The sequence below is a fragment of the Pelodiscus sinensis genome, chromosome 21, assembly GCF_052426305.1.
Source record: "Pelodiscus sinensis isolate ZL-2025 chromosome 21, ASM5242630v1, whole genome shotgun sequence".
In the NCBI taxonomy this organism is placed as follows: domain Eukaryota; kingdom Metazoa; phylum Chordata; order Testudines; family Trionychidae; genus Pelodiscus; species Pelodiscus sinensis.
The window spans coordinates 27876166-27902090 of NC_143072.1; the positions used below are offsets into that span (position 1 = coordinate 27876166).

A 25925-nucleotide genomic window follows, 5' to 3' on the forward strand; every position below is an offset into this window, starting at 1 on the left:
TACAATGCACACTGTATGCCTGTGTCCAGCTTACCAAGCAACCCAGGTCTCTCTGAAATAGTGCCCTGCCCTATTCAATGTTCACCTCTCCCCCAATTTTGGTGTCATCTGCAAACTTTATCAGTGAGGATAGAATCTTTTCATTCTGCTCAGTGATATTAGAGACATTAAAACAGTTAACCCATTAAACGAGAGAACTTAACAGGTTAACTATTTCGACTCAGTTCCTGCAGCCTAGTCCGCTGCAGGCATGAGGTCCTGCTGCTCAGTCTGCCAACCTCTTTGAGGCTGCCAGTGGCGTTCACTGCCAAGGGTCAGTTAAGCTCACACTTACCGGGATGCTCACCCGTTAACTGTTTAACATCCCTAGGTGGTACCAAGCCAAACACCAGGCAGCAGTTTAAGTATATTACATCAGCACTATTCCTAGGGATGTACAATTTCAACTAACTGGCTAATTGACTATTTGTTTAGTTGATAAGAGCGCTTCTGCCTTTGAAGTGTAGCAATAGCCCCAGGGTGATTGCTACACTTCAAAGGTGAAAGTGCTGCGGGGAACACAGGACCAGTGGGGGACTCAAGCAGTCCCCCGCTGGCCCCGTGCTCCCTGCAGCGTTTCAAAGCGGCAGTGCCACATGGAGCCCAAGGTAAGCAGTGGAGTCCCCAGCTGACCTTGGGCTCCATGTGGCACTGCCGCTTTGAAACTCTGATAGCAGCCTGGGCCAGCTGGTGACTTCCAGGTTCCATGTGGCACTGCTGCTTTGAAGCACCCCCCTCTTCTCCCCCCCACTTGCTGCCTCTTTATGATAGAGGCAGCAAGCGCGTTTGTCGGGGGGGAGGAGCAACTAGTCATTCACTTCCCTAACTATTACCTTTATCAAGTATCAGAGGGGTAGCCGTGTTAGTCTGGATCCGCAAAAGCGACAAGGAGTCCTGTAGCACCTTATAGACTAACAGATGTATTGGAGCATAAGCTTTCGTGGGCAAAGACCCACTTGCATCTGACGAAGTGGGTCTTTGCCCACGAAAGCTTATGCTCCAATACATCTGTTAGTCTATAAGGTGCTAAAAGACTCCTTACTACCTTTATCGACCAACTTGTAACCTCATAAAAATATCAAGTTAGTTTGACAGATTCTATTTCCATAAATTCATTTTGTTAATTACATTACCTTCCTTTAATTATTTAACAATTAGGGATGTGAATGGGTAACCAGTTAACTGGTTACGTGGTAAGCATCATCCTTACTTTGTGATGCTTACTAGGTAATGGTTAACTGGTTTCCCAGGAGCAGCTGGTCCCATGCAGCTAGTGGCTTGGGCCAGGAGCCAGCCCTGCGGGGGACTGGAGCGGTCTCCCACCTGGGGTCCCGCTTAGTCTGTTAACAGTTTAACCATTAAGTTAACCAGTTAAATGTTAGGTTAACTGATTAATTGGGATTTTATATCCCTATTATTCACTGTGTCCCTGTATTAAACGCTCCATTATCTTCCCTGGGCTCAGTGTCAGGCTGACAGGTCTATAATGATCACAAATGTTTACCTTTTTAAAAACTGGTATCACCGTAGCCTGCTTCCACTCTCCTAGAGCTTCCCCAGTGTTCTAGGACTTTCTGAGAATCAACATTAGTGGTCCAGCAAGCTCCTTAGCCAGCTCTTTTAAAGCTCTTGGATGCACGTTATCTAAAAGTCTTCTGATTTAAAAATGTCTGTCTAAACCAGTTCTTGCTCACATCCTCCAGAGAGACTAGCGGACTGGAAAGATTGTTACTGCTCACTCCTTACTTCTGATCTCCCCCAGCAAACTCCACACTGTTCTGGAAAGTTGTTCTGCCCTAGTGAGGAGCCCATGCCAGGGCAGTGTTCCAGGATGACTGCCAGTTCCAGTCAGCACTGGCACAGGGCACCCTTCCAGAGATGCACAGGAAAGCTGAAAATCATCCGGGAAGAAGCAGGAGCAGCTTCAGCATTAGAGGATTGGAGCAGCAGGGCCTGCGGGACATGCTCAGGTGTCAATCTCCTTTGTCCTCCCCCCAACTCAGACCTTGCAATGTCAGAAGGCTACAGGCTGGATGAACGAGATGCTTCTGGTAACCCACAAGGACAACGTTTTGGGGCTTCCCCAACATACTTTGAGGCTGGCTGGATCGTGTCAGATGCAATTCACTCTACTTTCAAAGGCTGAGCTTCATGGGTGTGTTTTGAAACTCAACCCAGCCCAGCAGCAGGACAGTCCATGCCCTGCATGCTGCCTGCAGAAGCAGCACAAAACCATCTGTTGCATCAAATACTGGCTACTACAACAGCCCTGCTCGTCTGTAGCCCTGCAGAAGGGACTGACCCCTTACAGGACATTGAGCCTCCCTTTCCCAAGAGGCGTTTGGGAGATAGGAGTGTTTTTAACAGCCTCCAGACTGCGATACAGTCTCTTGCCACGGTCAAGTCACCACAGAACCTGTAAGCGCAAAGCAAGCCCAGGTCTCAGCATGGCAAAGGTTCCCTCTGCAGGGTGGAGTTCTCCCCAACGTATTCCTTTCTTACGGAAGGAAATGAACCTTACTGTCATGTTGGGACTCTGGAAGGCTCGAAGGAGTGAGGGTTCATCAACCCATGCAGCTGTGCTTTGATAACTCTAGCACATCGGGGAGTATGTGTGGTGAGCCCAGAGCTCAGAAGAGCAGCAGTGGAATGGAAGTCTTCGCTGACCTGCCTCCCATTGCTCTTCAGCAGTGAGATATTCTAATTATGCCTCAGAACATGGCCCATGTCACCCACAGGTAAATGCCCTAAGCACAAACGGTAGGTCTGATCTATTTTTCAGCATTCACCTGTTCTAAGCACAGATGCTGTTTAGCACCAAAGGGTTTCCCTCCCCGGGACTTACATTCAAGTTCCCTTAAGAACATGAGAGAGTCGGTCACTAAACAGACTTGGATATGTTTTCAATGGCTGTCCTGGGAAGTGACCTCCTAAAATGCTGCATCTTAATTTTATGAAAGTCCCAGGAGACAAATCTGCAAGCAATCACCACCATATCCCCATGAATCCCTCCTGCTGGGAAGCACACAAACCCTCACCCAGCCTTGAGCAGGACCCAGCAGAGCTCGGGACAGGCAGGTCTGTGGACACAACGCCCTCAAGCAGAGAAACACCATTCAGTTACTACATCTTCCAGCTGCCCTTGTTTCTCCATTCAAGAGGACATCCCGCTCCTTGACTCCTCACTAGTGAGCTGCCCACATTCAGATCAACAGTGCCCTAGGGCACAGTCTGGGTAGCTATCAGCAGCTCTCCACTGAATTGGCCAGAGTGGCTCATACTTTGCCCACTGAGTTGGGAAGATCCTCAAATCAAACTGAAAGACACCAGAAACTGCAGACAGCTGTGGCTTCAAAGGCACAGTTTGATCAGCCAGTTTGGAATGTGAGCTACTTGGGGCAGGAACTGCAGCTCTAGAACAAGCAAAGCTCACTGCTTGTGTTCAACACTTCTACTAATGCACACATACGTCAGCCCATAAGACAGACATTCCCTTTCTCCAGGGAGGGTGGAAAGACAGGCCCTACTAGAACAAGAAACTATATTGCCTGAAGAATTTGCTATACGAGACAGGATCATGAGCCAGTCAGGGGTCTGTGTGGGGTTCTCTCTGTGGGCTCTAACAAGTCTCAGTCTGGTAACCAGTAACAAACAGCCCTATCAGAAACTGTAGGAGTCATGGGAACCCTGGTTACAATACCACGAAGAAGCAAGAGAAGAGACGGAGCATGCTGCACGATAAGCAAACACACAAGCACTGAGCACCGAGTTATCTGACAGTAACAGGCCCAGCTCAGATGACTCACAGAGACACCATGGAAAGACTGCACTTGCGCACCTAGGTCAGATGTGAGTCCTCCAAGCTGGGATGTCATAGAATCATATGGCTGGAAGAGACCTCAGGAGTCATCAAGTCCAGCCCCCTGCCCAAGGCAGGACCAACCCCAACTCAATCAACCCAGCCAGGGCTTTGTCAAGCCGAGATTTAAACACCTCTGGGGATGGAGATTTCACCCCCTCCCTAGGGAACCCAGCCCAGTGCTTCAGCACCCTCCTAGGGAAATAGTTTTTCCTAATATCCAACCTAGACCACCCCCACTGTAACTTGAGCCCATTGCTCCTCGTTTTGCCATCCGTCACTACTGAGAACAGCCTCTCTCCATCCTCTTTGGAACCTCCCATAAGGAAGTTGAAGGCTGCTATCAAATCCCCCCTCACTCTTCTCTTCTGCAGACTAAACAGACCCAACTCCCTCGGCCTCTCCTCATAGGTTATGTGATCCAGCCCCCCTAAGCATTTTGGTTGCCCTCCGCTGGACCCTCTCCAATGCGTCCACATCCTTTCGGGGGGGGGGGGGGGGGGGACCCAGAACTGGACACAACTCTTCAGATGTGGCCTCGCCAGAGCCGAATAAAGGGGAATAATCACTTCTCTAGACCAGCCCAGGCCTGATGAGTAGAGCCCTGTGAAGATACAAAATTTGTATCTGCACCTGCATCTCTATTAGGGATGCCAAATCCTATTTAAAAAGTTAACTGATTGAACCCTGGGCTGCTCCAGGTAGGCCCACCACACAGCACTGTGGGCAGGGTCTGCTTGGGCTGGGCCAACTGCACTACAGGAGGGGTACTGCTCCAGCTAGGCCAGTTAACCCTTTGCATCCTCATCAGTAGCCACAAAAATGAGTCTCAGATATTCAAATGCACACAAGCAAAGGCAGATACCTGCAGCTAGAAAGTGGATATCCACGGATTTGCAGGACGCCACAGAGCAGACGTGCTATATTTCAAGGAGGGCCATCTGATTATTTGGTACCCCAATATTACAGATATGCTAAGAGCGCTGTTTATAAATGAGTAGTGCTTAACCAACAGGCCTCCAGGGAAAAGGAGACAAAGTGACTGAGGGATAAAGCTTGTCTCACCATTTCTGGACAGCAGGTCTGCAGTGACAGGAATGAAAAAAACCACCTGAGCAGTCAGAGACACCCAGGGAAGCCAGGCAAGCAGCCTCTTTGCTGGGAAAAAATCCGGTGGGCAAATCTGGGAACAGCTGTACAAAGGAGGGGACTGGAAATACAAAGCTGCTCCTAGGAGTCCCAGAGCCCACAGCATAAGGCCAGGCCTGTACTCTGTTCCCAGCCTGGACAGGGCATAGCCTCGAGGTGGGTGAGAAGAGAACGAGCCCAAACAATAACCAGCCCAGGACTGGAGGGCAGCTAAGGAGAATAAGAACCAGAAGGCTAGGCCTGCAAGAATTCACACCCTGTGCCCTCAGTTACAAACACAGCCTAGTTGCTAACAATATTAAATTCCAAAAAGACTTGTAATGTAGGAAAATAAAATAAACATCCTGCACACTTACCCAATCCTGGTAAACAGCTTCCCATGGGCATGGAGAAAACTGAGGATGAACCTTTTGTTCAGCTGCATGGGAAAAAAAAAAAGAGGAGAAAACAATTAAACACTCTCTGATTTCCTGTACATTAACAGCGTCTCTGGTGAGAGAATAGCCTGGCCTGGATGTGGGGGTGGGCATTGCAGATGGGAACCAAATGGACATACCCGAACTCTCACAAACACTATGCACATAGGCACAGGGCAAGTGCCAAACAGCTGGAGAATAAAGCCAAACTGAGCAGGCTGGATGGGCACACAGCACCCTCTGCTGGCTACTGTGTCCATCACAACCACCAACTTGGACTGAACAGTGCCCAAGATTAGCTAGAAACAAAACAGCCACAAAGGTGCAGATGGTTTTATTGCATAAGTAGACATGTACCTTGGACTCAGCTCAATGGTGGGAATCTTTGCAACACCCAGGAAGAGTAACAGCAACAGCTACATGGCTGCTTGCTATGCTCTGCACTGCACTGCTCAACACATCGCTACCACTTACCTGAATAAAGCCCTCATATCCTCTAGCCCCATCTGAAACAAGGACCCTGCAGGTTTCTCTCTTCCCAGGCATGCCAGATCTTTACCAGAGAATCAGGAAGTGACATAGAAGCTAGAGGAAGATAAACAGCATGTTTGCAGGCCTCTCGGATCCTGCAAGACCTAGGAGGGTATTTCTGGAAGTTATGAAGGCTGTAGCAGAGACAAATGCCTTCTCTGGGCACTCCTTCCATCCATCACCTGCTAGACAGGGAGCTGTTTCTATGTCCCCGTGGAAGTGTTTCACAGGTAGCTCATGAGTTTACAAGTACAGAAAATGGACTGATGGACTATACATGGGCGTATCTTGTAGACTTTACACAAGACAAGCTGCCAGCATCCACATCTTATGTACCAAGGATCACAGCCAACCAGGCTGTAAAACGCTAGGAGAAAAACTTTGGGGTAGGCTAAACTCTACAGGACCTGAACGTAACCTGTTAGCTATGTCTAGGCTTTAGAATGAATGCTATGATTTTTCAAATATGTAACCATTCATTTCCATCATGCTACTGATTTCTTCTTGAATCTCCCACTGGGCTAGAGCACAGAGGGGCAGCTGCCCAGGTGGCTGCCCCTCTTTGTTAACTTGCTGGCTGGGGGTGGGAGGAAGAGGCCCCGGCTCTTGTCTCCTACTCCAGGAAGGGGAGGGGCTGGGCCTGCTCCACAGAGCCGGGGCTGGGCAGCCGGCACACGTGGCGGTGCCGGGGACTGGGCTACGCTATGCTGTTCCCTGTGGGGTGTGGGGGGTTGGGGATTCCCTTCCCCAGCGTCTGGCCAGGCTGGAGCCAGACCTGGGCTCTGCCTTCCCCAACCCCAGGCCCAGCACTGCTACCTGCAGGCAAAGGGCTGGGCCAGGCAGGGAAGAGATTGCCCCTCCCTAACCCTACTCCAGGAGGCTGCAAGTCCCAGTGCTGCTGCCTTGCCAGCGAGTGTGCTGGGGACACAGGGATGTGGGGGCAGCAACGGTGGATGCAGGGGCAGGATGGGAGGGGCAGCGGTTGCACTGAGGGTCACAGGGCGATGCAGGGGATCAGGATGGGGGGGGTATCATGGGGCCGAGGGTAGCAAAGCTGGAGAAGAGGGAAGATGGGGGGGGGGGGGAGGAGAATACTTTACTTTGCAGAAGCTGTACTTTCCTTTACTCTCTCCCCCCCCCCCTTTGCCTCCCTCTCCAACTAGCTATTTGGCAGCATTCTCACCCCCTCACCTTTTCTGCGTTACTCCCCCAGACCCCTCCTGTACCCAAACTCCCTCTCGTACCCCCACCCCCTCTCCTGCTGCCACACTCCCTTCCAGACCCTGCCCTCCTCACCTGTCCTGCACCCCACTTCCCCCCCACATCCTGCAACCCTATCCCACTCACTGGCAGTTCTCACCCGCACACTGAGCCCCTCATTTTTGTTCCCACCCCAGAGCCTAAGCAGGTCCACAAAATCCACTAACTCTGGAACCCCACGAAAGTAAATCTGGCCTATGGGAAGCCCTGAACCTCAGTCCTCCCTGTCCCTTCCCCTCACTCCGTGGGGCTGGAGCACCAGAGGAGTGAGGAGTCTCAGTTGGGGGCCACATCAGTGAGGGTTGGGGAGTTTGGGAGGCGCTTTCTTGCTTCTCATTTGTGTGGTCCCCAAGTGATTTTTCTGTGGGTCAGCGACCCCCAACACAAAAAAGATTCCCCACCCCTGCCGTGAATAAAGAAAACACTGAAACCTTTTGTGTGGGACAAATTAATATTTTACTTTATTTAAAATGAAGTTTGATAAACTAACATGAGAAAGTTAAAACGCTTAATCTGTTTAATAATTTAAATTAAACCGTTCTCCCCAGCTGCAGCACTAGCAAAATGGCTCAGGTGTAATTATGTAATTAAGGGTGAGTTTCCATTAGCAATGGATCATCCACGGAAAGCTTTGGAGAGGGTGGGGTCTCAAGAAAGGGGTGGGGTCCTGGAGAAAGGATGAGGCAGATCCTGGCTTGCCCTGACATTTAAAAAGTGATCTTGGGTGTAAAAAGGTTGGAAAGCACTGTGGTAAGCAGAGCAGTGATTCTGAGGTGAATAAACTGGTGAACTGACATGTTCTATTCCTTTGTGAGTAGCAGATCTGTAAATTCAGAAAATTCCCTGTGGATTGAGCTGTCTACTCCTGAGACAGAGTGGGTTGGAGTGTGCCTGCACCAGGACAGAGAGCCTGCATGAGATGTTGTCCCTGGCTAGTGGAGACTGGGATCCACAGCAGGCACAAGAAGGCAACTGGTAGTGAGATGCAGCCCAACCCTGGGTGCCTGCAGGAAGCATCAGATGTAAATTACATCCTGCTGCTCAAAAAAAAACTCTCTCTGCAAGTTCATTTGAATATTGGCCTTCTTCCCTTCCCTAAACTGCCCTAGACATTGCTGTGTGTGGTTAAACAGCTATTGTGCTTCGCCCAAGACGTGGCTGCATTACAAGGCAGGATACACCGAACACTCTATATTATATATATATATATATATATCTTACCCTTCTTATTCACATGATACTGTGAGGCTCATTTGTAAAGCTCTCAGATCCCAGTAAAAAAGGGACTATGGACAGACACAGTGCTATTGTCGCAGGAGACAATGACATCGACCCAAACTCTCCACCCTCTGGAGAAGAGACAGTGGCCAGGAAACCAGTAACAACCCCTCGCTCTCCTCTAGTGCTTTCCACCTTTCAGTCTCAAAGGAGGGCACTCTTTCTGTCCCTATTTTACAGATGAGGAAACACAGGGAGTGAAGCAATTTGTCCATGGTCATCCAGCAGGCCACTGGCAGAGCCAGGAATTAAACCCAGGTCTCCTGAGTCCCAGCACAGTGCCCCATCCCCTAGGGTAAAGATTCAGCTTCTAGCCCAGACGTGAATTTCTGGCAGTAGCCTGGCAGTGCTGGAGTGCCTGTACAAGTGTGGAACGAGTGGGTATCTGCCATGGCATGACGGTCCCAGCTTTGACACTAATCACCTTGTGGCCTACACCTACTGAACGGCAAGCCCCGTGCAGTGGGGCTGCTCAACTGGGTAAAACTGGCCTTAACCTGAATCCCCTCAGAACCCAGGCAGGAGAAAGATGCCTTGCTGCAGTGTCGCTCCTGGGCTCATAAGAAGCCCTAGACCAATTATACTGGCCCTGCAACCGGGGCTTTCACTCACTCATTAGCCATCTTACTGCAGCTCCGAAGAACCCCTTGTGTTGCATTGGAACGTCACTGGCCATCTCTCCAGAGCGGCTGCATAAGCACACAGCTTATGGGGAATGCTGGATCAGACTTGAGGAATACCGGGTCAGCAGGGTGAAGAGCAACAGAGATCAGAGCAAGCAATGTTCAGTGAGGGCCCTAATTCATTGTGCCTGGCAAGTTTAAATAAAGCACAGCATAGGCAGCCTCTCCGTTGCCTGCAACGCAGCTCTGGGGTGCCAGCAACACAGCTCTGGGGTGCTAAGGCCAGAAAAGGAAGCATTTAAGGCAAGGCACTTGGACAGACAGGAGAAAGCTTGTAGGAAGTATGTTACCACTGGGGTATCCCAGCATCCTGGCTGGAGCCTCCCAGGTCCTACCATATGCCCTCGTTAAGGAAACCCCGTCTCTGGGGTAAGTCTCTCTGCCCACAAAGAGATGAATCCAGAGCACAAATGGGCAGCCGAGCCCCCTACCCTGCATGCTTGCTTGGGTGCTGGAGACATGGGAGAGAATTTGCCACCTCCAGAATCCTTGAGGAGAGGGAATAAGCTGACTGGCCCAGGTCCTGCTTCCATCAACCTGCCCGCTCCCCAGCATAGAATCATAGGACTGGAAGGGACCTCGAGAGGTCATCGAGTCCAGCCCCCTGCCCTCAAGGCAGGACCAAGCTCCATCTACACCATCCCTGACAGATGTCTATCCAACCTGTTCTTAAATATCTCCAGAGAGGGAGATTCCACCACCTCCCTTGGCAATTTATTCCAATATTTGACCACCCTGACAGTTAGGAATTTTTTCCTAATGTCCAATCTAAACCTCCCCTGCTGCACTTTAAGCCCATTACTCCTTGTCCTGTCCGCAGTAACCAAGAGGAACAAATTTTCTCCTTCCTCCTTGTGACACCCTTTTAGATATTTGAAAACCGCTATCATGTCCCCCCCACACATGCCCAATGTTCTCACGGCAGCTGTACCAGACCCTGTTTGCAGGCTGCATGTAAATGAGAAAGGGGTGGGGAAGATAGGGTGGGATCGCACAAAAGCTCTTTTCCTCCAGCCCCACTCCCAAACCACAGCCCCCAAAAATTCTCAGCCTGTAGCCACTGCACCCATTTACTGGCAGTGGGGGAGTGGCAACCCGCCCCACTGAGAGTGGAAAATGACACATGCACACCCTGGGGAACCATGTACCAGACTCTTCCCACACAGCATGAACCAGCCTTTTCAGAGGAAGGGGGAGGGGAGTAAGCAGCTTCCCAGCTCCACTCCTTCCAGCAGGGAGCACCAAGCTGCGGTCCAGAGCAATGCTAGGGCTGCTCCCACCTACGGCCCCAAGGACAGTCCATGTGCTAAGTGGGCCCCACGTGGCCATGGTGACTGTTTCTAGGAAGTGGATGCAAGAATGCGCAGCGAACCCCTTGGGGAAACAGCATGGTATACACTAGCCAGCATCTGCAGCACCAGCCACCTGGCAGGCCTGGGCAGAGAGGAGTCTACATGTGCTTGTGGTAGCTGCACCTCTGGGCAGCACCTCTTGCACTTGTCTCAGCACAACTTCTACCCCCCAGCGTTTGATGAGCTAATCACTTGACACTGATATGAAAGCTGCAGAGTTCAACCTCAGGCCACTGGCTGCTTTGACTGGGCTCCTCTCCGAATGACTCTTCCCCTTGTGACTCACCTGCCAGTCAGTCCCTGGGAACCCTCCTGCTCATCCAGTCAAATGCTGCTTTTTGCAGCAATAGGGAACAGTGACTTCCACTGAGCAGCAGGCCTGGGGGGCTGGGGAAAGCAGAAGTCACCTCACCTGCTGTTCTGCCATGTGGGGGCAGGGAACACTTCCCCAAACCCAGGGTGATGAGCTTCGGACCCAGAGGCACAGAATACAGCCCAGGGACCCAGGCAGAGGCAAAGCACAGTTAGCAGGGCTCAAAGGATTCTCTTCCTTGTAACTTCCTCAAAGCTCCTAGCAGCCTTCAGTGCTGAAGGGCAGAGAGTGCCACAAGAGGCTTCTGCAAAGTGCTTTGGGGAGAGAGGCTGTGAAAGCAGACTCTTTATATGGTATGTGCCATACACTTCCAGATCAAAGGGAAGAGCAAGTTCCCTGAATATACAGATTATTGCACTCTGCAGCGGGCTGCCTCCAGGAGCGAGCAGCCAGGTACACCGTAACCCAGCCACACGGAGGTCCTAGCAGCCCCAGTCAGGTACCAGTGAAATGGCACTGGGTGTGCAGCACTCTCTGGGGAAAATGCAATGACCTTCAGAGTACAAATACAATGGCTGTACTGAGTCAAAGGGTCCTTCTAGCCCAGTATCCTGCTTCTGACAGTGTTTGGTGCCAGATACTTCAGAAGGAATGAACAGAACATGGCAATTTCTCGAGTGATCTGTCCCTTTGTCCAGTCCTAGTTTCTGGCAGTCAGTGGTTTAGGGATCCAGAGCACAGATTTTATTCCTGCTTGTCCCAGCCAATGACAACTGATACCTACCATGAACTTATCTAGCTCTTTCTGAACTAGCCATGTTAAAAAGCGGGTAATTAAATAACCCTGTAACCACTGAAAATCTGAAGTGTTTATACGCTGTGGGCTCTGTAGTTCAAAGCTTATACTTCACAGCCAGCTCACTGGGAGCAGGGCCGGCAGTCAGTGTGCACCAGGAGCCGGCTTCCGACTGCTGCCCCATTCCCAGGGAGCTGGCTGTGCAGTATAAGCTTTGTACTACAGAGCTCGCCGCGTATAAACACTGCAGATTTTCAGTGGTTACAGAGTTACTTAATTACCTGCTTTTTAACACGGCTCTACACTGCATGCTCTGAAGTACAAGCTTTCTACTACAGAGTCCGCAGCATGGAGTGGCAGTTGGCTCCCGACCCCGCTCCCAGGGAACAGTCTGCCACCCTGTGCTGCAGGCTCTGATACACAGCTAGCAGCTCAAGGTGGCAGATAGCTCCCCGGGAGCAGGGCCTGGAGCCAGTGTGTGTAACTGTTATGGTAAACAATAAGCTCATGTTTACTGGTTAACCATTTAAATGGCTACTCTATTACATCTCTATTCTGAACCCAATTTTACTTGAACACAACATCCCGTCAGAATTCCTCAGACTGACAACGTGTCGTGTGAAGAAATACCTCCTTTGGTCTGTTTTAAACCTGCTACCTATTAATTTCATTGGGTGACACCCAATTTTTTTGTTATGTGAAGGGAAAATAACCTTCTCTACCCACTTTCTCCAAGCCATTCATGATTTTACAGACTTCTTTTATATCTCCCCCATTTACAAAAGCTTCTTTTCTAAGATGAACAGTTCTAGTATGTTCCATCTCTCTTCACATGGAAGCTGTTCCCTAATCATTTTGGTTCCCTTCTCTGTACCTCTGCCAATTCTAAGACATCTTTTTTTGAGACAGGGTGACCAGAACTGCATGCACTATTCAAGATAAGGGCATACCATAGATTTATATAGTGGCATTGTCATATTTTCTGTCTTATTATCTGGGTCTTTCCTAATGGTTCCTAATGTTCTCTTAGCCTTTTTGACTGCTGCTGCATGCTGAGCAGATGTTTAAGGAGAAAAGTCCACAATGACTTCAACATCTCTTTCTTGAGTGGTAACAGCTAATTTAGACCTCAAGAGTTGGTAAGTACTGTTACAATAATGTTTTCTGATGTGCATTAGTTTGTATTTATTAACACTGAATTTCATCTGCCATTTTGTCCCTGTTCATTCCATTTGCATAAGAATTTACAAGTTTAATTCTTATACAAATGGAATGAACAGGGACATCAGCTGGCTCACACACTACCTTCCACATCCTACTTAACCAACCAAGCAAACAAATGGAGGTTTTAATTGTTCTTGACAGCCTCTTGTAACTACTTGAACCATCTACTCACTGTATCTCTTTTTTCCCCTCCCTTTCTGTCGTTTTTCTCCTCCCCCCCCCCCTTTCCCTTATTTATTTTTGGATCTGGACTTCCAACACTCTGGTCATCTGAAGAAGTGGGCTGTGCCCACGAAAGCTCATGATACCATCTCCATGTTTTGTTAGTCTCGAAGGTGTTACTAGACTATTTGTTAAGTTTTTCCTGTTACAGACTAACTCGGCTCCCCCTCTGAAGCACCTGCCATTTTGTTGCCCAGCTTTGTGAAGTCCCTTTGTAAACTCTTTTCTGTCAGTTTTGGACTTAATACTTCTAGCTTGACTGATTTTCTATAGTCTGCAATCTTTGCCACCTCACTGTTTATATTCTTTTTTCAAGCTCATTTATGAATATGTTGACGGGCATGGGTCCCAATACAGATCCTTAGGCAATCCTAGTATTTACCTCTCTCCACTATAAAAACTGACAATTTATTCCTAGCTTCCCCCCCGCCCATCTTTTAACCAGTTACTGATCCTTGATGGGACCTCCCCTATTATCCTATTGCTGATTCCTTTGCTTATGTCTTTGGTGAGTCAAAGACTTTCTGAAAGAGCAAGGACTCTATCTATATCCACTGGCTCACCCTCATCCACAGTAGCTGACACCCTGAAAGAATTCTAAGAGTGGTGAGGGTGTGATTTCCTTTTACAAAAAACAGCATGGCTCTTCCCCAAGAAATCATATTCAACTATGTGCCTGATAATTCTGTTCTTTACTCCAGTTTCAATTGATTTGCCTGGTACTGAACTTAAGCCTACTAGCCTATAGATGTCAAGATCACCTCTGGAGCCTTTTTTCAAAATCAGTGCTACATGAGCAATCTTCCAGTCACGTGATAAAGATGCTGATTTAAATGATATATGACTTACCATGGTTAGAAGCTCTGCCATTTCATATCTGAGTTCCTTCAGAACTCCTGGGTGATACTATCTGGTCCTGGTAACTTCTTACTGTTTAATTGATCAATTTGTTCAAAACTGTCTCTACTCACACCTCAATCTTAGACAGAGCCTCAGATTTGTCATCTGAAAAGAATGGCTCTGGTGTGGGAATCTTCCTCACATCCTCTACAGTGAGGACCAATGGAAAAACGTACTGAGTTTCTCTACAGCCGCCTTGACTCCCTTGAGTGCTCCTTTAGTATCTCAATAGTCTAATAGCCCCATTGTTTGTTTGGCAGACTTCCTATTTCTGATGTGCTTAACAATGTTTATTATTAGTTTTTGTCTTATGTTAGTTACTCTTCAATTTCTTTTTTCACCGGTCTAATTATACTTTTACATTTGCCTTGCCAGAGTTTATGCTCCTTTCTATTTTCCTCAGTAGTATCTGACTTTCAATTTTTAAAAGATAATTTTTTTATTTCTAACCACTTTTTACTTTGTTGCTTAGCTATACTGGTTTTTTTGATCCTCTTACTGCCTTTTTAAAATTTGCGGTATACATATAATTTGAGCCTCTATTTTGGTATTTTTTAAAGAGTTTCCATGCAGCTTTTGCAGGCATTTCACTCTTTTAATTGCCATTTATCAAGCCTCCTCATTTTTATGTAGTTCCCCTTTTTGAAGTTAAATGCTACTGTAATGGGTTTCTTTGGTGTTTTCCCCCTACAATGATGTTCTATTTAATTGCATTATGGTCCGTATTACTTAGTGGTTCAGCCATATTCACCTCTTAGACCAGATCCTGTGCTTCACTTACGACTAAATCAAGAATTGCCACTCCTCTTGTGGGTTCCAGGACTAGCTGCTCCAAAAAGTAGTCATTAATGGTGCACATAAATTTGATCTCTGCAGCCCATCCTGAGGTAACATGTTCCCAGTCTGTATGGGGATAACTGAAATTCCCTACTGTTACTGGGGTATCTGTTTTTTGGAGCCTCTCTAATTGCCATAAGCATTTCAAAATCACCATTACTATCCTGGCCAGGTGGTTAGTGGTATATTCTTACAGGTATACTCGGTATTCGTCAAGCATGGAATTACTATCCATTGAGGTTTTACAGTACTATTTGATACATTTTAGATTTTTACTATATAGAACTTCAGAGCTATAAATACCTCAGGAATGGTGGTTGTTCCTAACTGAACAAAACATTATGGTTGTTCTTTCAAAAGAACATTGACTTAACACAGCTTTGAAACTTTACCTGTTTTTAACTACAGGCAGTCTTCGAGTTACACGGATCTGAGTTATGTCGGATCCGCAGTTACGAACGGGGTTTTTCTCGCCCCGGAGGACGGGAGCAGCGGGACGCCCAGATGCGCTGCGGTCCCGCCGCCCGCGTCCTCCGGGGCGAGAAAAGCTGCTCCACGTCTCCCTGGTCTGCTGGGGGGGGAGGGGAGGAGCCCCCCCCCAGCAGACCAGGGAGACGCTGAGCAAAGCCGTGGAGCACGCGGGCAGCAGGACAGCCCAGACGCGCCGCGGCTGTCCCGCTGCCCACGTGCTCCGCAGCTTTGCTCCACGTCTCCCTGGTCTGCTGGAGACCAGCAGACCAGGGAGATGCGGAGGACCCGGGTGGCAGGACCACGGTGCGTCTCGGTCCGCCGCCCGCATCTCCCTGGTCTGCTGAGGGGGGGGGGCAGCTAGTCCCCCCCCCCCCCCCCCAGCAGACCAGGCTTTTCTCCGGACGCCTGTGGTAGAGCAGCTGGGGCGCTGCCCGTTGGTCCCGCTCTGGACGCTACTGGACCAACCTGGCAGCACCCCAGCTGCTCTGCCCCAGGCGTCCTGATTCAGCCGCTGCTGGTCAGTTCCAGAAAGCCTGGGGCAGAGCAGCTCTGCCTCAGGCATCCTGTAGTCAGCGCTGGTCAGTTTCAGCAGCGGCTGAATCAGGACGCCTGGGGCAGAGCAGCTGGGGTGCTGCTGGGTTGGTCCAGTAGCGCCGTTCCTCGGCGCTACTGGACCAACCCAGCAGCACCCCAGCTGCTCTGCCCCAGGCGTCCCCAAGTCAGCCGCTGCTGAAACTGACCAGCACTGACTACAGGATGCCTGAGGCAGAGCTGCTTTGCCCCGGGCTTTCTGGAATCAGCTGCTGATCAGTTTCAGCAGCAGCTGACTTGGGGACGTCTGGGGTTCTTAAGTTGAATCTGTATGTAAGTCGGAACTGGCGTCCAGATTCAGCCTGTTGAAACTGATCAGCGGCTGATTCCAGGAAGCCTGGGGCAGAGCAACTCTGCCTCGGGCTTCCTGTAGTCAGCCGCTGGTCAGTTTCAGCAGCGGCTGAATCTGGACGCCAGTTCCGACTTACATACAGATTCAACTTAACAAACCTACAGTCCCTATCTTGTACGTAACCCGGGGACTGCCTGTATACTAAGTTAAGCAAACACATTTTCCTTAACCTGTCAAAAATTTTAAGCTTTAAACATAAACTACTAACAAATTGAGAGTACTGTCTTGTATTTGCTTTTTGGGAGGGAAGGAGATTTTCTGCTTCTGCCTGACTGTAAACTTCTGATACCAAACCTAGCCTGTGGTCGACTTGTAAATTTGTAACTCAGATTCCACTCTATGCTTCATTTCACAAGTGATGCCACTCTCCCATCCCTCAGCATGACCTACTCTGTGATTCCTATGTATTTTATACCTTACTAATTATCATTCCATCAAGTTCCTTTAATGCCTATGACAACAACATCCTCATTTAATACACTCAACTTCTTGCAATTGTTCACAAGCACTTCGAAAATGTGTCAATATTTAGTACATGTGATGTAACTGAATGGGATTCTCTTTCATTTGACAGAATCTTTTCAGTTCCTATGTGTGCTTTATCAACTTCTATCCTTTCCTCTGCACTAGGAAGCAAAGTATCCCATTTAATAAATACTCCCCAAAGGGCTGCATCTGTCCAAACTGCATGCTCCTCCATACATGTTGGTTTTCCTCCAGGCCTTAGTTTAAAAACTCTGAACTTCTTTTATCTTACATATCAGCAATCTGATTTAGGTGGAGCCCATCCTTCCCTCATATGCTCTTCCTTTCCCCTTTCCTAATACAGTAACCCTAAATGCCCCCTGCAAACACAATTGTTTCATCCACGCATTAAGACCCTGCAGTTCTGCCTGTCTGTCTGGCCCTATGGATGGAATTACAAGCATTTCAGGGAATGCTACCATAGAGCAGGGGTTTGACAATTCAGTAGTGGCCATCCCAGAAACACAAAAGTGTCCAAAGAAGTTATGAGCATACAGTGAAAGAACCAGTTATAAAGCCAAACCACCTAGTCAGTCAGAAGAGGGGAGACCTTGCACATAGTTAGGACCAGAAGCTGAAACAGCTCTTTAAGATGTCTTGAGTCAGTATGTGAAGACAGACTAGTGCCTCACAGGAAGAGGTAACACCACCAGACAAAGCTGCCTACTTGTATACATGCAGCTTTCATAAGGTGTCCCACCAAGCAAATGGGATGTGTTCGCATGCAAGGGATCTGCATTGATTAACAGCTGGAAGAAGTCTAAGGAAACCAGTATTAGTTAGACACGGTGGACAAGTCAGCTTAAATCAGAGATGGAACAATGAGAATGCCCAGGTGATGCTCAGAGCCTTTACCAAACAGCTTAGTACTGGCAGAGACAAGAGTAAGGATATTTTTTTAATTAGACCAACTTCTGTTGGTGAACAGGACAAACTTTCAAGTACTGCAGACCTCTTCTGCAGGCCAGATGTGTGGCGCTCGCAAGCTTGTCTCTCTCCCCTACAAAAGCTGGTCCAATAAAGACATTACCTTGCCTCCCTTGTCTTTTTTAGAGCTGGTAAGACAGCTGAAGTGAAGGTTCAACAGTCTCAAGTCAGAAAAGGGGAGAAAAAGATTCAATTTCAAGAGACTTTGTGCTGCTCAAGAAACGTCTCAAAACATGTCTCCAGCCAGCGCAGCAACCACCGTCAGGGTGACAAGAAAGGCAGTGGCAGGAACTGATGGAGGAGCCGGGGGAGCCAGCTTGCTACATGAGCAAAGATCCATCTGGCTTGCTGCAAGGAGCCAGAATGAGTGCAAAGCTCTGGCACCTGAGCAACAGCCCCAGCTGGGAACAAGGCACCAAATAAGGGAAGGATTCTGGCGCATCAACTCCCAAGGAAAAACTGTTTCAAGTTAAAAATTGTTCCTTCAGGTTTGGAACTAAATTTCTGTATCTGTTCTTCATCAAGTACAGCAAACTTTCCTCAACAGCAGCAAAGCTGTGGAGCAGAAAGCAGTGTCAGAATCAATATGGGCTGTGAGAGACAGGTCCATTAATCAAGAGACACCAGATGCAAGATTGCATGAAGAGAACACACCACCGCCACCAGGAGGCTGAGAGAGAGCCAGCAGCTCTCTTAGGTCTAGGGCAGGGATGGGTAAGAGCTTCCACGGGCTGGATTTGGCCCGTCAAGCTGGATGATCCGGCTCATGGTCGCCCTGCTGCTCCCCTGACCCCAGGCCAATCGAGGGAGCGCACAAAGTTTCCTCTTGCCACCAGGGGCACATGGTGCCAAAGAATTCACGTGCTTCCCCGCCCCCAGGCCAATCAAGGTCTGTGGACGAGGGAGCACAGTAACTGTCCTGGTCCACCTCTTCCTCTCAAGGCCCCATCCTTTCTGGTACCTTTCTGGGGTGGCCCGGGGCTACTTCAAAAATCTGTGAAGTGGACCCCTTCTAAAATTATTGCCCACCCCATGTCTAGGGTGATCTCAGTGGTAAAGGGCATTGGCTGCAGGACCCTAAACTACCCATCTCAGTTCCAAAACATTTACATCTGTCCTGAACACGTGGGGTGCGTTTACCCTGCACAGCTACCCTGTGTCTGCACAAGCTGCCCATTATTTCAAAATATTTTTCGAAATAACAGGCGTGCTATTTTGCCATCCCAGTAAACCTCGTTGCACTCGAGATAAGGAATGGCTCGTAATAGCATGTTTTCGAAATTTGGTGCTGCGTAGATGTGCCAAATTTTGAAACAGATTCGAGATAAGATACGCAATTTTCATAGCTCAAATTGCGTATCTTATCTTAAGTTTACTGTGTAATGTAGATGCACCCTTAGAGACTGGTGGATTTATCTGTGACCAGCCACTAGTGGCATCAGTCTTTTCTGAAGCACAGCTTCCTTGATCAGGAATTTCAGCCAGGCATCCTGCTGGGACAATGAGATTCTGCCTGCTCGGTGGACACTCTGCTAGGCCTTCCATCATGCTCTAGAACCATGGTATCCAACCAGTTTTTGAAGCAGTAGCCACTATAGTGGTACAGCCAGCCTGAGATCTTATCACATGCCAAACTAACCAGGGTCAGACCTGGGCACGATTTGAACGGGAGATGATCAATGGAAATAATATGTTCATACAGCCCTTAGTATCTTCAAAACGCTACAAATGTTACCTTACTAATCATAGAATCATAGAACCATAGAGCTGGAGGAGACCTCAGAAGGTCATCAAGTCCAGCCCCCTGCCCTAGGCAGGGCCAATCCCAACTAAATCAACCCGGCTAGGGCTTTATGAAGCTGAGACTTAAACACTGCTAGGGATGGAGAATCCACTACTTCCCTAGGTAACCCATCCCAGTGCTTCACCACCCTCCTAGTGAAATAGTTTTTCCTAATATCCAACCTGGACCTCTCCCACCGCAACTTGAGATCATTGCTCCTTGTTCTGCCCTCTGTCACTACTGAGAACAGCCTCTCTCCATCCTCTTTGGAACCTCCCTTCAGGAAGTTGAAGGCTGCTATCAAATCCCCCCTCACTCTTCTCTTCTGCAGACTAAACAGACCCAACTCCCTCAGCCTCTCCTCATAGGTCATGCGCTCCAGCCCCCTAATCATTTTGGTTGACCTCCACTGGACTCTCTCCAATGTGTCCACATCCTTTTTGTAGTGTGTGTGTGTGTGTGGGGGGGGGGGGGGTCCAGAACGTGACAATACTCCAGATGCGGCCTCACCAGAGCCAAATAAAGGGGAATAATGACATCTCTGGATCTACTGGCAATGCTCCTCTTAATGAAACCTAATATGCCATTAGCCTTCTTGACTACAAGGGCACACTGTTGACTCATATCCAGCTTCTCATCCACTGTAACCCCCAGGTCCTTTTCTGCAGAACTACTACTTAGCTGGTTGGTCCCCAGCTTGTAACTATGCTTGGGATTCTTCCGTCCCAAGTGCAGGACTCTGCATTTGTCCTTGTTGAACCTCATCAGATTTCTTGTGGCCCAATCCTCCAATTTGTCTAAGTCACTCGGGACCCTATCTCTGCCCTCAAGCGTATCTACCTCTCCCCCTAGCTTAGTGTCATCTACAAACTTGCTGAGGGTACAATCCATCCCCTCACCCAGGTCATTAATAAAGATATTGAACAAAACCGGTCCCAGAACTGAACCTTGGGGCACTCCGCTAGAAACCGACCACCATCCTGACATCAAACCGTTGATCACTACCCGCTGGGCCCGGCCTTCTAGCCAGTTTTCTATCCATCTTACCCTCCATGTATCCAATCCACATTCTCTTAACTTGCTGGCAAGAATATTGTGGGAGACCGTATCAAAAGCCTTGCTAAAGTCAAGGTATATCACATCCACTGACTTACCCATGTCCATAGAGCCAGTTACCTCATCATAGAAGCTAATCAGATTGGTCAGGCATGACTTGCCCTTTGTGAATCCATGCTGACTATTCCTAATCACTTTCCTCTCTTTCAAGTGCCTCAAAATAGATTTCTTAAGGATCCCTTTCATGATTTTTCCAGGAACTGAGGTAAGACTGACTGGCCTATAGTTCCCTGGATCGTCCTTCTTCCCTTTTTTGAAGATGGGCACTACATTTGCCTTTTTCCAATCATCTGTGATTTCTCCCGATCTCCACGATTTTTCAAAGATAATGGCCAAAGGCTCCTCAATGACATTTGCCAACTTCCTCGGAACCCTCGGATGCATTAAGTCTGGACCCATGGATCTGTGTACATTTAGCTTTTCTAAATAGTTCCTAACTTGTTCTTTACCCACTGAGGGCTGTCCATCTTCATCCCATCTTGTGTCACTTAGCGCGTTAGTCCGGGAGCCGACCTTGTCCATGAATACAGAGGCAAAGAAAGCATTGAGTACTTCAGCTTTCCCCACATCATCTGTCACTAGGTTACCTCCTTCATCCAGTAGGGGCCCCACACCCTCTCTGATCACCTTCTTCTTCTTAACATGCCTGTAGAAACCTGGAAAGAAACAGGGAGCTGGAGGGTGCTGGACAAATAGTAGCAGGTGCTTTTCCCTTTTCCTACAAACCCAAACAAGGCACTGGTGGGCACTGTGTTGTTAGAGGGGCTATATTTTATATGAGATATAAAACCAAGGAAGCTTTAAGATGACATGACAACTTTTGCAAGAATATATGCGTTAACCATAGCACTGTGGCCAAATTCCACCACCAGCTAATTATATTCTGACTAAATTCTCCAACATCATCAAATGGATACAGAATTCTCCTTTGTTCCCGGCCCTAAGTCATTATCTCAACAATGGAAGCAGAAACACTTAGAGAAGCTCCATTGAAAAAGACAAGCCTTCCAACCCCCCCTCAGGGCACCAACAGGTCCCACTGCAAGGCTGATGGGAAATGAGCAGAGTTTGTACACAGGGCATGGCAGCAAAATGATCCAGTCAGTTGAAACTCCATTAGCTCTTGCCATTTCTGAGCCACCAAATGTACCTGACCAATACATACACTGGAATATATTAATCAGCACCCAGTTTTCTCCTTCCCAGCACTGGCTACTCTTAAAACAAAGATTACAGATACTCCTTGGACAAGGTGTCAGGTTAACCTTAAAAGGAGAGTTCTATACAAGTTGGTGCTGGTGCTGCAGGTGGTTTGTAGGGATGCCAAGGTGTAGTGGGCTACACAATTAACTGATAAGTCTAGGCTTAACAATCTTAACGACTACGCACACTCCCCACCCTTGCTGCCTCTGTATTAGAGGCAGCAAGGGGGAGGGTAGAGGCAGGAACAGGAGTCTGTGGGGAGCTAGCTTTTAAGCTTAAGAGCTGGCTCCCCATGAGCACCAGGTCTGCAGAGCTGCCTCTCCCCTACCCCTGCTGCCCCTGATAGGCAGCAGCACAGAGGGTGAGGGGGGCAGGCAGGAGCCAGCACACACAGGAAGACAGTTTTTAAGCCAGCTCTCCTCACATGCTGGCTCTGCAGAGCCACCTATCCCCCCTTTGCTGCCTCCCACAGAGATAGCAAGGGGGGGCAGGCAGGAGCTGGTGCTTGGGGAGAATCAGCTTAGAAGCCGGCTCTACCTGAGCACTGGGTCTGAGGAGCTACTTGTCCCCCTGCAATGCTGCCTCTACCAAAGGCAGCAGCATGGACAGGTAAGGAGGGAGGGCAGGGGAAGGCCTCTGTCCGTGGGGAGCTTGGGCCTCCCATGAACAGGGGCTGCTGCCGCATGGAAAAGGGCTGCATGCCAGTGCAGCTCCCATCTGCGGCAAGCTCAGATGCCTCATGGACAGGGGCTGCTGCCACTGCAGAGCAGCCTTTGTCTGCAGCAGGCCCAGAATCGCCACAGAGGCCGCTCCATGGGATGGCAGGGGGCACCCTGGGAATGGGGCCAGGAGCAGACTGGCTGCCGGCCCTGCCCCCGGTGACTATCGAATAATTCAATGAGATGACATGATTATTCAATTTATCCCTCTAACATCCCTAGCTGTTTGGGACACGTGGCAATGCAGCGGGCACTGGCATCCGCAAGACAAGCGACACTGGCAGCTGCAGTCAGTGCTCCAGACAAACTCATACCCAGCAAACACTACTGAAACCAGCTGGCTGCCCCTAACAGGAGGCGCCCTCCTTCCAATGACACTGACTCCGCAGATCCAAACAATCATGGATTGAACAGTAATCCTGGGAAGCATGTGAGGGACACATTTAACAGATTTTAAAAATCAGAAAGGATCATTGCAATCATCTCATCTGAACTCCTGAACAGCCCAGTCCACAGAACCTCCCCCGGTCCCTGAATCCAGCCCGTAACTTGGTGGTTGTGCGAGAGCAGAGCTTTCCCAGAGAAACATCCAAGTGATGGAGAATCCCGAGTGGTTCCAACGGCTACAAATGGGCACTTTACCGCCAGCTTGAATTTTTCTAGCTTCAGTTTCAAGCAGTTAGATCTTGTTATGTTGTCGATAGATTAAAGATGCTTTTATAGTCAGACTCTCCCTGTGTCATGCGTACAGAGTGTGACCAAGTCAAAATTTAGCCTTCTCTAGGATAGGATCGATAGATTGTCTCATTTGTTTATGAGCTCTGTGCTAGACCTGCACTTCTTAGAGCGGTGCTGTTCAACTGGTGACTAGGGATGTAAAGGGTTAACCAGTTAACTGGTTACCTGTGAAGTATCACCCTTATCAGGTGATGCTTATGGGTAACCAGTTAATGAGCAGCCCAGCTGGGCCAGAGCAGCCCCCTGCTCAATATGGGCTGGGGTCTACTCCAGTCCAGCCAGGCCCATAGTGCTGCACACGGGGGAAATTCAACTGGGCCTGGCCAGGCTGGAGCAGCCCCACATCTGCACCATGCTTAACCTAGCATTTAATCAGTTCACATGTCAAACGAAAATTAACATCTCTACTGGTGACCCAATTTCTAACTGGGAGAAACCCAAGAGGAGTAATACTTAGTCCTGCCTGAAGTGCAGGGGCCTGGACGAGAATCCAGTGTGATTTTAAGGTTTTTCCAAGGAAAGAATCAAAGGAAGGGGCCAATGTTTTGAATAGCCATTTCCAAGGGGTGGCTGCCAGAGTCCCCCTTCTAGGTTATCACCCCACTTGTTATATAGCACAAAGACAGAATGGAAAGGAGCCCAAGAGACAGGACTCTCCCTCACTCTGCAGTAGAGTAAGAACTTCGAGGAAAATACTGTTGTGCAGTATCATACTGGTGCTGTCAGGAGAGCTCAAGCGGAAAGGCTCACCTCTTCCTTGGATGAGAACCTACCCAGTAGCAGCACATAAACAGTGTGGTGAGGAGGGGATTCAATTCAAAGACTGATGCCTCTGTGAAACCCAGGATTAGGCCCTGGAACATGTATCACCTGAGATTCAATCTAGCTGTCAGGAGGACCAAGTCTCTGGAAAACCAGGTCTGTCTGTCCTAGCAGCTGAAAAGGTCTGAAACAGGACTGTTAACATGAACTGGATACCAATTAGAGCACGCCAGCAGGGTCTAAACAGGGCAGTGAGAGCGCAACAGTTAGTGTGCTTTGCCAGGACCACGTACACAGGCTCCTAGACCAATGACAAACATCATAAGAAGCACTGTTGAGCCTGCCCCACACTGGGAAATGTACTAAACACTCTCATGACACTCCCATTAGACTAGTGGTCCCCAATCTTTTGGGGCTGCCGGGCGCCCAGGGGCGGGGCCACACATGTGCCGCGCCCCGGAGCAGGGGCCGCCCATGTGCCGGGGGCGGGGCCGGCCCAGATCAGTCAGCGGGCACCCGTACATGCCCCGGCGGGCACCATGGCGCACGCGGGCACCGCATTGGGGACCACTGCATTAGACCATTCTGTCCTTTAGTCCCTTTCCCAGCACAGCCAATTTCTACCATAGCTAGGCCTACACCACAAATTCCCTCCTATCTTCAGCAATGCCCCCTCCAGAGCCCAGAACCAGCAAACTCACTCTGGAGGGAAAGACTCACGCAGCAGCAGCAGCTGCTGGCTGGAATGAGGAGGGGGCTTTGGCCGCACACAAATCCCTGGCTACTCAGCAATGATGGGAAAGAAATGAAGATAGAGTGAGTCACAGGGAAAGGGGCTTTCAGGAAGGTTGCATCTGCTTTAAAATCTAGAAAGGTGTTTTTAGGACTCTACCTGCATGTCCAAGCCTTTCTGAACACAGGGGATGTAAGAACAGCCCCTCACAAAGGCACCTTCCCAAGGCACCATAATGTTCCAGATGCCCACAGCTGGAAGGAAAGTCCCCACCTAGGTCCTCACACTACAAAAAAAAAATCCACCAACATGGACTGAAAAATCAATACCAACTTCTGGAAATTTTTACTAGTAACTGAGCGCTCATTTTCTGGGTAGTGACGAAAGGTCAAGTGGGCTGGAGAGCAATATGTGGGTTCTACTTGACATGCACACAGGCTATATTGGTGAGCTGTGGCAGTTCTCAGCAGCATATTTGGGAAGGCTCATGGGAGAGATCAAGAGTCCAGGCCTGGAGATTCTGGGGATCTCTGGTGCAGCTGAGACAAGAGAGGGGGGCTTTACAAATATTTTCAAATAAAAAAACGTAACTAAAAAAAGACAGAGTTCCGTGCAAGCCTGGGAAGGTGTGCAACTGGCAGTCTAGGGGACCAGAAGCCAGTGCTAGCTGCATGGCTTATGTCACGTCTCAAGCCCAGAGAGGCTAGGAATGTGGTTTTAGTGTTTAACCAGCCTCAACTGCAGCCTGGCACACTCTGCTTCCTCCCAAGAGGAGGCCTCTCTCTGTTAGAGGAAAGAAACCAACATCACAGCTCTAAACAAAACAGCGCGAGTAAAAATAAAGGCCAGGGTGGTTTGGTGACCGAGGTCACGTTAGGAGGTGGAGAGTTTGCAGGCTGGGGGATGCACTCAGAGGTGCTCACGCTGCCAACCAAGAGAAAAATGACAGTGGGGAGACAAAGAAGAAACTAACTCAAGTCCAGCAAGTAACAGGATGAAAAGCCCCTGTCACACGTCACCTGCACTAGGCCTGCTCCTGACACACAATGTGTAAACTGTTTCCTAAACACAAAGGAAAAAACCCAGACCTTGACCTGACCTCCACAAGTGAGTAACCAAAACCAAAAAGCTTCCTGCAAGCCTGTG

At 49.0% G+C, this 25925-nt stretch overlaps 1 protein-coding gene across 6 annotated transcripts in view; it reads right to left on the bottom strand.

Annotated features, from left to right (window-relative positions):
* The window catches only part of SMG6 (SMG6 nonsense mediated mRNA decay factor), a 157527-nt gene that overhangs the window by 100786 nt on the left and 30816 nt on the right, over positions 1 to 25925 (bottom strand). For all 6 annotated transcript variants that reach the window (XM_075904436.2, XM_075904437.2, XM_075904442.2 and 3 more), the window contains exon 9: positions 5404 to 5465. In XM_075904436.2, the coding sequence (XP_075760551.2) occupies positions 5404 to 5465 (62 nt within the window). The remainder of the gene's footprint in view (positions 1 to 5403; positions 5466 to 25925) is intronic.